This window comes from Paramacrobiotus metropolitanus, unplaced genomic scaffold (genome assembly GCF_019649055.1).
Source record: "Paramacrobiotus metropolitanus isolate TYO unplaced genomic scaffold, Prichtersi_v1.0 Parri_scaffold0000147, whole genome shotgun sequence".
In the NCBI taxonomy this organism is placed as follows: domain Eukaryota; kingdom Metazoa; phylum Tardigrada; class Eutardigrada; order Parachela; family Macrobiotidae; genus Paramacrobiotus; species Paramacrobiotus metropolitanus.
The window spans coordinates 119,758-133,640 of NW_026570367.1; the positions used below are offsets into that span (position 1 = coordinate 119,758).

General features: G+C 41.0%; 3 protein-coding genes across 4 annotated transcripts; 2 read left to right on the forward strand and 1 right to left on the reverse strand.

Moving 5' to 3' along the window:
• Positions 1-74: 74 nt before the first annotated feature.
• Positions 75-7,926, forward strand: LOC129599508 (long-chain-fatty-acid--CoA ligase ACSBG2-like). Of its 2 annotated transcripts, none has more exons than XM_055497765.1 (10): positions 75-238; positions 3,684-3,776; positions 3,865-4,071; positions 4,145-4,408; positions 4,544-5,242; positions 5,467-5,654; positions 6,301-6,410; positions 6,497-6,849; positions 6,910-7,091; positions 7,215-7,926. In XM_055497765.1, exons 3-10 carry the CDS (start codon positions 3,983-3,985, stop codon positions 7,298-7,300), a joined length of 1,971 nt encoding a protein of 656 aa, XP_055353740.1. In that variant the 5' UTR covers positions 75-238; positions 3,684-3,776; positions 3,865-3,982; the 3' UTR covers positions 7,301-7,926. The 2 variants fall into 2 exon arrangements, with proteins under 2 accessions (XP_055353740.1, XP_055353739.1); XM_055497764.1 differs by having other exon boundaries at positions 76-238; positions 3,684-3,781.
• A 713-nt stretch (positions 7,927-8,639) lies between these two features.
• LOC129599537 (uncharacterized) lies at positions 8,640-9,789 on the reverse strand. Its single transcript, XM_055497807.1, has 3 exons — positions 9,625-9,789; positions 9,414-9,478; positions 8,640-8,886 (listed from the first exon to the last, which is right to left on the reverse strand). Exons 1-3 carry the CDS (start codon positions 9,659-9,661, stop codon positions 8,755-8,757), a joined length of 234 nt encoding a protein of 77 aa, XP_055353782.1. The 5' UTR covers positions 9,662-9,789; the 3' UTR covers positions 8,640-8,754.
• Positions 9,790-9,984: 195 nt separating this feature from the next.
• LOC129599532 (ribosome biogenesis protein SPATA5-like) lies at positions 9,985-13,237 on the forward strand. Its single transcript, XM_055497798.1, has 9 exons — positions 9,985-10,211; positions 10,455-10,964; positions 11,201-11,318; positions 11,381-11,537; positions 11,596-11,712; positions 11,783-11,993; positions 12,059-12,250; positions 12,322-12,560; positions 12,802-13,237. Exons 2-9 carry the CDS (start codon positions 10,457-10,459, stop codon positions 13,087-13,089), a joined length of 1,830 nt encoding a protein of 609 aa, XP_055353773.1. The 5' UTR covers positions 9,985-10,211; positions 10,455-10,456; the 3' UTR covers positions 13,090-13,237.
• Positions 13,238-13,883: the final 646 nt, after the last annotated feature.

Below are 13,883 nucleotides of genomic sequence, written 5' to 3' on the forward strand. Positions count from 1 at the left end.
GTAGTCTAGCCTTAAAATTGCGTTGATTCATTGACCGCGAGTACCGTACTCGGTACTACCCATGCTACACGTCGACTTAGTCTCGCCCCAACTTCGTCTGTGTCATTATTCAGTATCTTTTTTGTTATTTTGGTTCTTTCGTTAATATCTGAGGCATTATTGATTTGATTTTTTTCAGCGGCTGACAGAACAAGGTGAAATTTTTGCCTAGATTCGAGGATCGAAATTGTGCGAGAAGGTAAGAGTTCCGTCTGGATGTGTTTATATTGAAAGTCCTAGATTTCCGTTCAGTTGCAACGTTGAGTCACGGATGATTATGCTTAATACGATCTGCGTGGTGGTTTTCGTATAATTTTCTTCTTGAAGAAAACTTTCTTCTTACATTAACAGTAAATATTTTAGCTTAAATCGGTGAAGTGGCAGAGTCACAGAGTGTTCTGGCATGGTAAAACCGTTTATCATCGGTTTATGGTCAGGAATCGGTATATGGATAAACCTTTCCGGTTGGCACCACAGCGGCTGTTCTAGGGTCTGTCAGGAATTACACAGTACGACGAAGTCGCTTCGAGTGCTGTGCGAATTGAATTTTTAACAAAACGGTTATTGCTATGATGCTATCGGATCTAATAAAACTAAAATATTGTTGGAAGGTTTTCTTTTTCATTCGAAATGTGATTCTTATTTAAATTATTCTATATCTGCAAAATAAAACCTCAAATAGAAGTTTTGGAAATTGCATCGACACGGAGAGCTTCGCAATCTAAGGCAACTTTACTTATCTTTGTTACCTCTTCTGTTGGTTTACCTGTTCCCTGAAAAAATATTCTTAGCGATAGGAACACCAAAAGGAAACGTTCATGTTGAACGTTTCGAGTTCGACCCGAAACGTTCGACCCGGATGCTCATCATGGCTTTTCGGTCCTTCGCCTGTCGCCGTTGTACGATTGTGCTTTGCCATGATCGAGATTCGTGAGATACTGTTTTCGGACTTGTTTTGTTTTGCTTTTGTATCCATTCTGATTGAAGAAGGACTTTTCCGTTTTTGACTACTGTAATGTTTCAAAACAAACTTACTCAACTGCTCAAATGACTCAGTATTGCATTTCGGTGCATTTCCATTAATTTTCGTGATGGCCAAGTCGAGCCCGTCGCATTTGATTTCTACTACCCACTGTTTGTGGTCTGCGATTGTGATGTTATAAAGTACAGTATATAAAGTACAAACATAAAAAGTAAGAGTATAAAAAGTATGAACTATATGCACGTGTGCATACCAGGAAGTTCTTTTAATCATCATTTAAGTACTGATTTATACCATAAAAATTAATGTAGATATACTAAGTCTTCTATAATTATTCGGTGTCTCTACTACTCGTACAGTATTTCCTCCGGAAGCACCGTTCAGGCTTTGACAACGTAGGTTACACACGTCCCGGTTTATGTTGCATGCCGATAGCGGGACTAATTACTATTATTACTGAAATCGGGAACTGTATAATTATCATTAATTTTGTCAATGATTTTGAAGATTTCGCAAACTTGAGGAAGATTTGTAGCTGGAACGGGCCATGTTCTGGTCATGTTTGTCGATTTTCCGTTGCACATAATTTTTGCGTACAGCTTACCAGCGATGTCATTGTTGAAAATTTAGACCATACTGGTCAACTGTGTTGGAATTTTTGTCTTACTAGAGTAGGCAATTGTCCTTGTTGAGATAATTTTTCTATAGATATTATTACTTCTTTCTCAGTGACCTCTTGTGGGCTGTTGTTAGATTTGTACGCAATCCAGAAAGTATTCTAGCCGCGATTAAGGAGCACCTAATATGGAAGTATGTGTAGTGTTGAGAAAGCGGAACTCGTTGAGAATTTGGGATCGTTTTCTCCTGGCAATAGCTCCACATTCGCTGTTGAAGCCGTCACATGAGCGTGCTTATCGTAAAATTTATTTTTATTCCTGTACGCGTGTAAGTTATTATTAATAAAGACGTCGAAAATAACTCTGCAGCCACTAGTGCCAATAAAGTGGATGGTGCAAGCGCTTTGCTTCATATGACATCTGAAAGTTACGATTAAGTACAGCTTCTACAGGCTGTACTGCAGATGCAAATAAAAGCACTGTACATTGATTGGTATTAACAAGTATTAAAGTATTTGGATGATATTGTGGTATAGCCTTGGTAAAGACTTTGCACCGGTTTAATTCATTTCGTCTATCGTAAATTACTATACGTACTACGTACATTACTTAATTTTGTTCTGTACCTCATTATTTTATTTAGTATCTCTTTTTTCAACTTACACCTTGGTAAAACTAAATATTTGAATTTTTACGTCATAGTATTTACGCTTTCGTACCCATCCAACGAAACCGATATTAGCTGATTAATTAGTCAGAAGACTCGGAACCCTGAAACAAATATTACGTAATACGAACTGCTGACAAATAGTGAGCTAATAAAGTTATACGAGAACTGTTTATAGTTCGATGAACACAGTGCTAACAAAGTAGCTTACGAGACGGTACTACTACAGCATAAACGACTTTCAATTCAAAATTTAAACCCCTTTTGAAAGCTATTTCATCGTTGCCATGTCCTACTAGAGAAAATCGATAGTCACAATAACATCACAAGGTGTCTGACGCATCCGGCGGGGAATGGGTTTCTAGATGGTAGAAAATCCAGTGCGTACCGGTACAAACCCATATGATCACATCTCCTGACTCGTCATAAAAACATTTGCTGATGAAATTGCAAATTTGCTTTCACGATTACTTATATCTATACAGATTACTTACTTCTAAACTATAATATAGGTAACAATTCAATTGTACTGACGTTTACCTGGTAATACTTAACCAAAATTTAAAAATTTTCCAAATATTTTATTATCGGTACTGCATCCATTCTCTTTAGATACTTGTACTCGTACTTGTAATAAATAGTACTCGTACAAGTGTTAACATCAGTTACCCTCCTATATATTTTACAACCTGAAAACTGTAAATTGTTTATATAATTAAGCCGAACCAGTATACCTAATAGAACTGCTACCATAGCTCATTCATATGTTATTAAGATAAGTTTTCCTTAACCAGCATGACTTCGTTGCGGGTTCGCATAAAAATGACTGAACGAATTTTTCAGATTTTTTTTTGGCTTTCTGTTATAAAATGTTGAGCATCTTTCTACGGGGTACGAGTAGGCTTCTGGAGGAGACATGATTTGGTACTGTATGCGAAGTACTGACAATGAATGTATACTGTAAACAGTTACCGCAGGCCTACACTAAGCGGTCGCTCTTATCAAGCCGGCTTTTCAGAATGCAGACTGTTTAATGTCCGCAGTCAGGACAGTTTAATTTAAAATCATGTAAATAATCTTTATTAATTTACGTTGGTGAAAATTTTCAAGGGTACGACGACTACGACGTACCCGTAGGTAATGCTAGGTATGGGCCGTCTGGCTGTGTACTGCAGAGTGTACAAAATTTCAAACGATTTGCATACTCCTACGCAGCAATACCGGGCATCGGTGCAGGATAACTCAAGTTTTTATTACTTTATTTCGGTTCAGTGACGTTCCGTAAGCATCGAACGATAACTCAACCAAAAAGTGCAAAAACATGGATGCCTTAAAAATTAGTTGCTGATTTGCTTATAATTTGTTTTTATTCTTGCAGGTAATTTGGAATTTTTTTATTTTTTTCGTATAACTTCGTCATATTCGTGGAAGAAACATGACTGTGGACGCTGGGGACATCGCCGCTCATCCAGTTTCGTAAGACGTTTTTCATGACTATTATACGTAACTTGGGTGAACTTAAGGTTAGTCAAATTTATCGAAACGACAATACGGTTTAGGTATAGTATTCCTGATAACGCTTCCCCCAAAACGAAATCCCATCACGGGGAGAATGGTGCCTTGAATGGATATTATCGACAGCATCCAACTGAACTGCATGGCGGTGGATTTGCGGGAATGAAGTTCCACGGACCAGATGAACTCGCTCCGGCCGATTCTTTATGGACGACGGCCCCGGATGGTGCGGTTCGCCTGCGCAGTGGCGAGTATGTCGAAGTTTGTTAGTCCACTTGGTGAGATAGTCTTTGTTTCCGCCGTTACATTTTCTGCTGTTTATAGTGATCCAAGCACGACAGGAATCCCGGCCGAATCTGTGGTAACCTGGTTTAACAAGACTGTTGATCGTGATCCCTCTAAGGAGGCTTTGAAAATCAAGCGCGATGGCAAATGGCTCACGTGGACATATCTGCAATATTATGAAGCAGTGCGCACAGCTGCCAAAGCTTTTATTAACTTGGGTTTGGAGCCCTTCCATGCCGTGGGAATTGCCGGCTTCAATTCTCCAGAATGGTTCATTTCTGATATTGGAGCCATTTATGCTGGGTGAATGCTTTGAATCTCGTTCTAATGTCATTTAAATGCAGCTTATTATATTATTACTTCAAAGTTTAGTGCAAGTGTGATCTGTAAGTAGCGGCAAAAATCCTTTTATTTTAACATTTGATTATTTTGTTCCAGAGGAATTGCCGTTGGAATCTACACTACAAATTCGCCAGAAGCTTGTTTATTTAATGCTGTCGATTCACGTGCTAATATAATCGTGGTGGAAGATGACAAGCAGCTGCAGAAAATTCTCCAGATTCGAGATCAGCTGCCACTTCTCAAAGCCATTATTCAGTACATTGGAACACCAGTTCAAAAATACGACAACGTGTACAGTTGGGAAGAGTTCATGGCCAAAGCACGCGGAGTCCCTGACTCAGTGTTAACGGAGCGACACAAATTGATATCACCTAATAAATGTTGTACGATTATTTATACTTCCGGTACAACGGGCAACCCGAAAGGGGCAATGTTGAGCCACGATAATCTCATTTGGACGTCGAAGATGGCGCAAGAATCGGTGGGTCTCAACAAAGATGATGTTTTCATCAGCTATTTGCCCCTCAGTCATGTGGCCGCGCAGATGACGGATCTGTATTTGCCTATTACTACCGGGGGTACGATTTATTTTGCACAACCGGATGCCCTAAAGGGAACCCTTGTTGATACCCTAAAAGAAGCTCGTCCGACTGCCATGATCGGTGTGCCGCGTGTGTGGGAAAAGATTATGGAAAAAATGCGAGCGCTTTCACGACAGAATGGTGCAGTTAAACAATGGATCGCCAAATGGGCTAAAGATGTCGGTCTGAGAGGAAATTTAGCCAGAATGAAAGGGTTCGTGAATACTCAAGTTTGTTCCATTCGAAGTTTATTGCTGTTGCTTGCTTGCTCTCTGAATTCCGTAATTATTGACTCGACAACACAGTAATACTGTCGTGTCTTATTTTCTTCGTCAATATTTAGTATACTTGTATTAGTTCAGGCATTGGGATGAGATAGTTACGATTGATTTAGCATTGATAACCATTTTTATTCCATCATTCTTTCTGTGACCGTAGTGATGGCGTTCCCTTTGGATGGACAATGGCTAATGCGTTGGTTTTCAAGAAGGTTCGACAGGCTTTGGGTCTTGATCGTTGTCGCATTACTGCCAGTGGTGCTGCACCTTTAATGCCTCAAACACAAGAGTTCTTTTTGTCGTTGGATATTCCTATCTTGGATATATACGGCATGAGCGAAAGTTCCGGTAAGTTGAGGAATATAGCAAGGGTTTAATTTTTGGCGTGTACGAGTAGCTTTAACATACCTATACTCCTTATAGTCTCCATCTGCAAAAAAGGATTGAATATGGGATAGTTAGATTTATTGAAAGTGAATGGCCTCATTTGGCCTGTACTGATCATGTTGTTCGGACTTTTGAGTCGTTGCGCGTATTACTTTTAACTGACGTTTGTGTATAACGAAGTAAGAACACCTTCTGTGTGAACTATATCGAAATTTAATGATGATGAACAAACTTTTTTTGGTATTATCATGTTTATTAACACATTATACACAGATTATTCCGAATGTGTACGCGGTAGTAAGTGATAAGTACCGCTGTATTTCGTTTAATGGCATAGGTAATTATCGAAAGTGTATACCGTCGCTTTCTTTGTTTGATGGGGAACACTCCTTGAAATGAATCACTTCTTAATTCTTAAGTTTTGAAACATCAGGTGAGGTGATATGTGGTGTGTAGAGTCATCAGTCAGTAATTATTTGGGTGCCGGTACTGCCGTCATATTTGTGCTGTGTACATTTATTTTTATGTATGCTATGTATTCTCGGAAATGTTTCGCATGATTTACTGGAAGGTCAAGAAAATACCATAATAATTCTTTTGAATATAGCTCCACATACAGTGAATAAGCCGGGAGCTTTTAAACTTGGATCGGCTGGTCGTGAGATGCCCGGATGCAAAACAAAAATTGCCAAACCGGATGCTGATGGAAATGGAGAGGTATGAACTTTTGGGCATAGTAGGGGTCTGAGCCCCGCCCGTAGTTCTGTTGGTGCGTTCAAGATATTTCCGGATTTTTCTTGCAGATTTGTATGTATGGCCGCCATGTTTTTATGGGTTATTTGGGACTGGAAGAGAAAACGTTAGAAGCTCTGGACGAAGAGGGCTACCTGCGAACGGGTGATGTGGGTAAATTCGACGAGGATGGTTATTTGTTCATCACCGGCCGATTGAAGGAGCTTATCATCACGGCTGGTGGTGAGAATATTCCTCCTGTTGCCATTGAGGATCATGTCAAAGCGGAAATTCCCATCGTCAGTCATGCAATGCTGATTGGGGATAAACGCAAATTTCTTAGCATTATGCTGACGCTGAAAACCGAGATTGACCTGAATTCTGGCGAGCCGTCAAATAAGCTGTTAAAATCAACACAGGATTGGTAATAAGAAACCTTCTAAATACAACGTTCCTTAATTCAAAAAAAAATGTTTCTGCTCAGGATAAAAGAATTAACCGGGGAGACGATGACAACTGTTGAAGAAGCCCGCAAATCGGAAGCAGTGAAGCAGGCTATTCAGAAAGGAATGGAACGTGTCAACAAGAAGGCTACCAGTCGCGCTCAGGTTGTGCAGAAGTTCGAAATTCTTCCGGTGGATTTCAGTATTCCTGGTGGTGAGTTAGGTGAGTTGTCGCACTGGTTTTTGCTCTGGCTAATCATTAATGATGTCTTCCATTTAAAGATGTTTGATCGCAAAACGATTCATAAATTATGGATGTATCACTTTCTTGTGTGGTATTTGTCAGGTCCGACGATGAAATTGAAGCGTCCAGTTGCGGCGAAGAAGTATTCAGACGTGATTGAAGGCTTCTATGTTGGAACCGATGAGTAGTGCGGATCGGTGATATTTTTGTGCTACCGTTTTCGAGTTGTATTTGGTGTGAACGTTGGCTTTGTCTTTGCTTAATCTTGTTTGATCTTTCTTACATTATTGCGTTATTCTGGTTGGATATTCGGACGGTCCGTGTCTTTCCAGTCTATTATCCCATCGGTATTTACGTTTTTTGTGTGGCTTATGCGAAAGATTTCCTGTGGCTTGCGAGTTGCAACTAAGGATTCTCATTGGACGGGTCCGGCAGTTGGCTGATCTATGCACATTATGGGTTTGGCCCGTAACTGACTCTCACATTTCTGCAGCTGCGGTGAAGATGGAAATCTAAACCCTAGAATTTCATGTGAACCAAAGGCACAAGATTTAAATTTGTTTGTGGTGCGTCTTATTTATTTCTCCTCTTGTACATATTGCGCTAGAGTGACTTGTTGAGGATGAGTAATTTATTTTTTTTGTTAACTATTTGTGTGAACTGCCATCTGTGCATCTGGATTGTGCTCTTTAGAAACGAAATTGCTGTTGAGAATTTAGTTTGAGTCTCAAATACCTTAAAACTGTGTTTTGCAGAACGTTGGTGTTTGCTACTATAGCTTTCTTTGGATGACTAAAATTTTGTGGAATGTGGACTCGTGTCGTTGTGATTGCTTCAGAAAGTACAGGAGAAAACTTGGGCAGGGTCTGGAATAGACCATGACTGTGGAGACTGGGGAACACTGGGCAATGGGCATGCAAATGACAGAGGCAGATGAAGTTAGCACTTCACAATACAAAATCCTTTTCTTGACATCAAATATAAACAACTTAACATACATCTTTGTAGATTACAGTACACAGTAGTGACAGCACTGATTAAAGCTTGAAAATATAAGAGTAAGTAATTTTGGGCACCTTGATGCTGCATACAGATAGATACAGTCAGAATTTACGTATTGCGGTAGCTTCACTAGCGGGTAGATACAACATATTTTCGGCAGTTTAATTATTTTGAAATTTTCAGAAAGCAGCAAGTTAGTAGCACTAAAGGTCGTGAGAAAACGCTTGTTGCTGTTGTTTTCTTCGATGTTGTATCAACTTGTATGGACAATGGACATAAACGAGCATTTAAAACGTTTCCACAATATGTATGATTACAGACGTATTTAGAGCAGCATGTGCACTTGTCGCTCGCACATAAAGACTTTCGTAATTTTCGGTTCCGGGACACAGCTGAGTAGTGTACAGAGTAAGTGTAACTTGCCAGACTTTAGAGCTCTTCGGTCTTGTGTAATGAACCTTGAACGTAAGTGTAACGAAAATGTTATCAACCCACCCGGGTAATATCAAAAGACGAAAGCGCAAGCAATTTCCACTTTTTATTTTACCATAACCTATTACGATGATAACTTTCGATCAGGTGGCGTGATTTAATTGATTTTAATTTTTAAGGTTACAAAACATAACCGAAAAGCCAAAATCTATTTTGCTGCGACTTTCTTGGTATTGATTGCTTCCAAAAGAGTGGCGCGTTTCTGCTTGAGATGTTTCACGTGGGCTTTAAGGTTGGCTCTTCGCACAAAGCGAAGGTTTCGGAGAAACTTGGGATCCACCTGCAAATCAAACAGAGTTTTTCAATAAAGAGAAACAGATCTCGAAGACTTGGTCACTTGAACTCGAGTTCCGCAATAAGCCAAAGAGGGCAAGAATGTGAATGCTAGTATGATAGAATTATCCGAAGATTTCTAAATACAAAGGAAATAAGCATCAAGTACTTCTACAGCTATGCGAAGCATTTTGTGACTTTTCAAACTGCAATTTGAAATCAAGGCAAGTGCCAATCTGATCCAGCAGTAATACTGCTACTTTAAGCTGCCTTTGACGTTTAAGTGGTTTAACGTTAAAACTTGCTGCTTGCACTTACAAAACAGCAGGAACATTTGAAAATTAATTTAAATTCAGTCTAAGACAGGAGCACACTTGGACGCCATCAACCATAAACGAAATATAACTACGCGAAGTACAGTCTGCCCGACAATCCTATCAACTGTAGTTGCAGATGGTTCGTCTGGACCTTCCGCAGCACGAATCTTAATTCTTGTGAGTAGGTATACGATATAAACGCTATTACTGCACTTACTCCTTGTTTGGACATAAAACGCTCAGTTTTCGGCCTGTGAATCCCATTTCGATGGTCTTTCCTATCTACAAAAACAAGAAATCATGGAACTACAACCCAATGATGGCGACGGCTCCAAAAACTATATCGAAGTTGGCCCTTAGTTGGGGAAGCCAGTGCATCCAAGCGCATTAGGTTACTCCCGGCTGAATGGAAACTTGGCGTCACTTACTTTGATTATGATCGGTATGGTTCTTCGACTTCGCCATGTTTTTCCAAAATTAAAAGAAAAGAATCTCTGGAATTCAACCAAGAACTGAGATAGTAAAACTATCAATACACTGGAACTGCAAAGGCCTAAGCAAACTTCGTTAGATTCTGACGACGGAGTTCCCCAAGTAGTACCAGTTTAGAGTGAACCGGCTACTGCGCCGTTGCGATGCATTACGCGTTCAGTGACACCTTGCAGCCTTAAATATCCCGTACGACCCGTAGTCATAACACCTTGTTCTTGTTCTTATACTACTCTCTACGTACACGGCGGCGCTTACTTTTATTATCTTTGTGACTTTTTCACTTGGTTGCACGAGTTGCACGCACCATTTTGCATTTTTGCACCAAAATTTTAAATAACGATAAATAAAAGTTTTAAAAAACTTTCTGACTTTGTGTAGTTGAAGTAGGATCAGCAGGCTCCTACTGTGCATTAGCGTATTATGTGAGTGCTGAAGTGTGTTTTGCAAAGCGTGCGACGAGGTTGACGCGAGACCCCGAATACTACGCGAGCTCCAGCTTCCATCTGACATCTCCGGTGAACAGGTGAGACCGTCAAAGTAGAAACAAGTTATTTGCACTGGATAATGGATATTAGATTTGCCTGGCATGTGATGAAACATTCTTGCACTGAACCGGTTAGATTCCGTCGAGATTCTACTCCGGGATTTTGCAGAAAAACATTGGGGTTGTAACTGAAATGGCCTGTAATGTTTAAGCTTTTACGTTGATACCGCTTTTACATTTTTATTTTACTAGCATCATTCCATTTCGTTTTTCCTTTTGTAGGAATGTCGGGATCCACTCCAAAGTCCGGTAAAAAATCTAATAAAAAAGATACGAAGCCCAGGAAAGAATATTCGTACTCGGATGTCGGCGGATTGACGCCGCAGATTGGAAGTCTGAGGGAACTCGTGGAGATTCCCATCAGACAAAAAGAATTATGGCGTAATCTCGGTTTAAAATTACCACGGGGAGCGCTGTTACACGGTCCACCTGGGACGGGGAAAACTCTGCTCTGTCGAGCGCTAATAAGCGAAATGGCTAAAGACGGTGTCAGCTGTGTTGTCGTTTCTCCGCTGGAAGCCGTCAGCAGCGCTGGCTTGTCCAGCTCCGGTGATATGGAACCACATCTGGTCAGTGCCTTCAACAACGCTAAAGGACGCTCGCCGTGCATACTATTTATCGACAATCTTGAGACATTCTGCCCGAAGTTTGAGTCTGGCCACATGACTGCGCAGGAATCCAAAGCAGTGGGAATGCTTGTTAATTTGATTGACGAACTGGACGAAGTCGACAGTAAGAGATTTGTGGTTTTAGCGTTCCGGAGCGCTGCTTTCGATTTTCATCGTCTGCTTGCAACATTAGTTTAAAAGCGTCAGACTTTTTTAGTTTGTTTATTTAATTTATTTTGGTGCTCTCTTGCGCTGCATTTTTTAGTTATTTGTGTGATTATCTCTGCCATTTTTTGTTTGTGCATTTCTTTAATGTTTTGATTTACCGTACCTGCGCTATGCAAAGCTGGTTGCTTTTAGGTTCGGTATTCCTTATAGCAACATGCATCCGCCCCGACGCCGTACCCTCCATACTCCGCCGACCTGGCCGTTTTGATAAAGAAATTTACATTCCGGTACCTGCTTCGGGACCTCAGCGGTACATATTTTTTTGATTATCGGATAAGTTTGTGCGACCACACTGGAATACATATATTGCAGTTTGCAGATATTCGATGTCCTGGCGAAACAATTGAACCATGTACTGACCGAGGAGCAACGAACGGAGCTCTGCCAGGGTCTGCATGGTTTCGTTGGCGCTGATATTGCGGCACTGTGTTTTGAGGCGGGACTACAAACCACCAGACGTGTTTTGAAGGTAGTCGCAGGATTATAGTTCATTTCCTTCCTGGTTACAACAGGAAAAGAATTTTCAGACACCGGAAGAAAACCGATTACCAGAGGACTGCAGAATTCACTACCAAGATTTCGTACATGCCAAACAGTTCATAAAACCAAGCGCTCTTCGGGAAGTGCAAATTGAAATACCAAAAGTATTGAGACCGTTTTCGATTCTTTGTTAATCATTGCTTTCTTAAAGATCATTGCTTTCATATTTTGCAGGTTCAGTGGAGAGATATCGGTGGTCAGGAAGAGATCAAGCGCCGTTTAAAGGAATCGGTGGAATTACCTTTGAAATATCCACAATTATTCTCGGAAATGGGCATTGTTCCTCCTCGCGGTATACTGTTATTCGGTCCTCCCGGTTGCTCCAAAACCTTGATCGCGCAAGCAGTTGCCACAGAATCTGGACTGAATTTCATTGCCGTGAAAGGTGGTTGAATATTGTTTAATTTTCCTCATCCGACTAAATTTTAACCGTATTTGTGCACTAACTAGGTCCTGAATTGTATAGTAAATGGGTTGGGGAATCCGAGCGGACATTGAGAGAAATTTTCGATCGCGCCAGAACATCGGCACCCTCCGTTATATTTATCGATGAGATTGATGCCATAGCTTCGTCGCGTGGCACCGCTAAATCCGGCAGCAACGTAGGCGACCGAATTTTAGCCACTTTCCTTAACGAGATGGGCAAGTAGCTGATGTTATTTTTTCTAGAAACCAGAATTTTAGTCAGTTGTTTTACATATTTTTTGCTTCAGATGGCGTGGAATCCATGGCCAATGTAGTCGTAATTGCGGCAACCAATCGACCGGATGTGATAGACAAGGCGCTTATGCGACCTGGCCGGCTGGATCGTATTATATATGTCCCTTTACCTGATGAGTTCTCGCGACGGGAAATATTTCGTGTACGGTTTCGAAAGCTTCCCGTAAGCAGTGCCGTCAGAGACCAGATGGACGAGCTGGTTAGAATTACGGCAGAATTTTCGGGCGCCGAGGTAAACACATTACGAGTGGTTGGAGACTTTCCATCCAGCCAGACCTGGTATCTTTGTTGTTTTGTACTGTAATCGGAAACAGCGAAATCGAAAATAAAATTGGTTTTAATGTAGCCGTAAAGTGACTGTTCGATTTTTTATGTCAGTTTTTGATAAAATGCAGACGCTAACGCTGTTAATATTTTATTTCTTGTTACGGTACTTATTTTATATCGCAGCTCAGTTTTTTGTACTGTTGCAGATCACTGCACTCTGTCAAGAAGCTGCACTTTTGGCTCTTGATGACTTAATAGGAACCTCTGAGCCAGTCGAAATGAAATCGGAACTGGAAATCGGTTTTGGTAATATGCAGATCGCTGAATCCGATAAGAAAAAGGAAAAATGCCCGATTCCGGGTGAAAAGGCCCCGTGTACTGTTGAAATGGAACATTTCCAGAGAGCGCGGCGGTTGGTTAAACCCCGAACAACAGCCAAGACCGTACAATATTATCGAGAATTTGCCGAAAACAGTGCTCTTAATGTGGAATGAGACAATCCGGAAACTTATATTAACCAGATTGCATTCATTTTTACCTGTGAAAGATATATGTTTGGCTAATAGCTTTGCAGAACCTTACCTTGTTAATTATATTTTTCTGGAATTTTGTAAATTTCTGTCATATATACTGATCACGTGGCGTTCGTCACTGGAGATCGATACAAAATGAGGTTCTGAAAAGGCCTGCGAGGCACATTCCCGCAATTATCCAGAAGCGTCATATTTTAATTTCCCGTCTCCGCAGTCCGCACACCTTCCAATTACATTTAAAATTATAATTGGAGCCTATCAGCTGAAATATCCCCACCTGCATCTCTACCAGAAACAGACGTAAACGAATAATGTTAAATTTGCACGAATACCTAAAGGTCTACGGTAACCGTAGCACGCAATGGCTGCGCCAAATTATTTCCATTCGGGTGCGGCCAGCAGGCAAGGGAATCTTTGTGTCACTGTCATCCGCACATGGAGTGAGGGATGTCGTAGCGCTTACGCTCCGGAGACATGAATGAAAATAGTACCAGCGTTTTTTATCCCAAGTGGTGTGACACTGGCAGACACCAGACAGCATCTCCGCAACCGGAGTTTTATCGGTGTGCTCCGCTCCGCGGCGGCACATATGGGACACGTGCACGTGATCAAATTGTCTGACGTCAAAGAATTTGCCGGTCATAGCTAATAATCCTAGCAGTATGTCTCGGCTTTCTTCACAGCATAGCTTCCGGTAGTTGGATCAATGAGAGTTGGTTACCGGATTAAGGGAGTGGTACTGGGAGCGGCACCAC

Excerpts from the sequence above, each read along its gene's own strand:
- LOC129599537 (XM_055497807.1), bottom strand. The coding sequence starts at position 9,661 with ATGGCGAAGTCGAAGAACCATACCGATCATAATCAAA. Across the intron at positions 9,479-9,624 it reads CCATACCGATCATAATCAAA|ATAGGAAAGACCATCGAAAT; the intron begins GTAAGTGACGCC and ends TTGTTTTTGTAG. Across the intron at positions 8,887-9,413 it reads GTTTTATGTCCAAACAAGGA|GTGGATCCCAAGTTTCTCCG; the intron begins GTAAGTGCAGTA and ends TTTGATTTGCAG.
- LOC129599508 (XM_055497764.1), top strand. The coding sequence starts at position 3,741 with ATGACTGTGGACGCTGGGGACATCGCCGCTCATCCAGTTTC. Across the intron at positions 3,782-3,864 it reads ATCGCCGCTCATCCAGTTTC|GTATAGTATTCCTGATAACG; the intron begins GTAAGACGTTTT and ends AATACGGTTTAG. Across the intron at positions 5,655-6,300 it reads CGGCATGAGCGAAAGTTCCG|CTCCACATACAGTGAATAAG; the intron begins GTAAGTTGAGGA and ends TTTTGAATATAG.
- LOC129599532 (XM_055497798.1), top strand. The coding sequence starts at position 10,457 with ATGTCGGGATCCACTCCAAAGTCCGGTAAAAAATCTAATAAAAAAGAT. Across the intron at positions 11,538-11,595 it reads CCACCAGACGTGTTTTGAAG|ACACCGGAAGAAAACCGATT; the intron begins GTAGTCGCAGGA and ends AAGAATTTTCAG. Across the intron at positions 11,994-12,058 it reads GAATTTCATTGCCGTGAAAG|GTCCTGAATTGTATAGTAAA; the intron begins GTGGTTGAATAT and ends TGCACTAACTAG.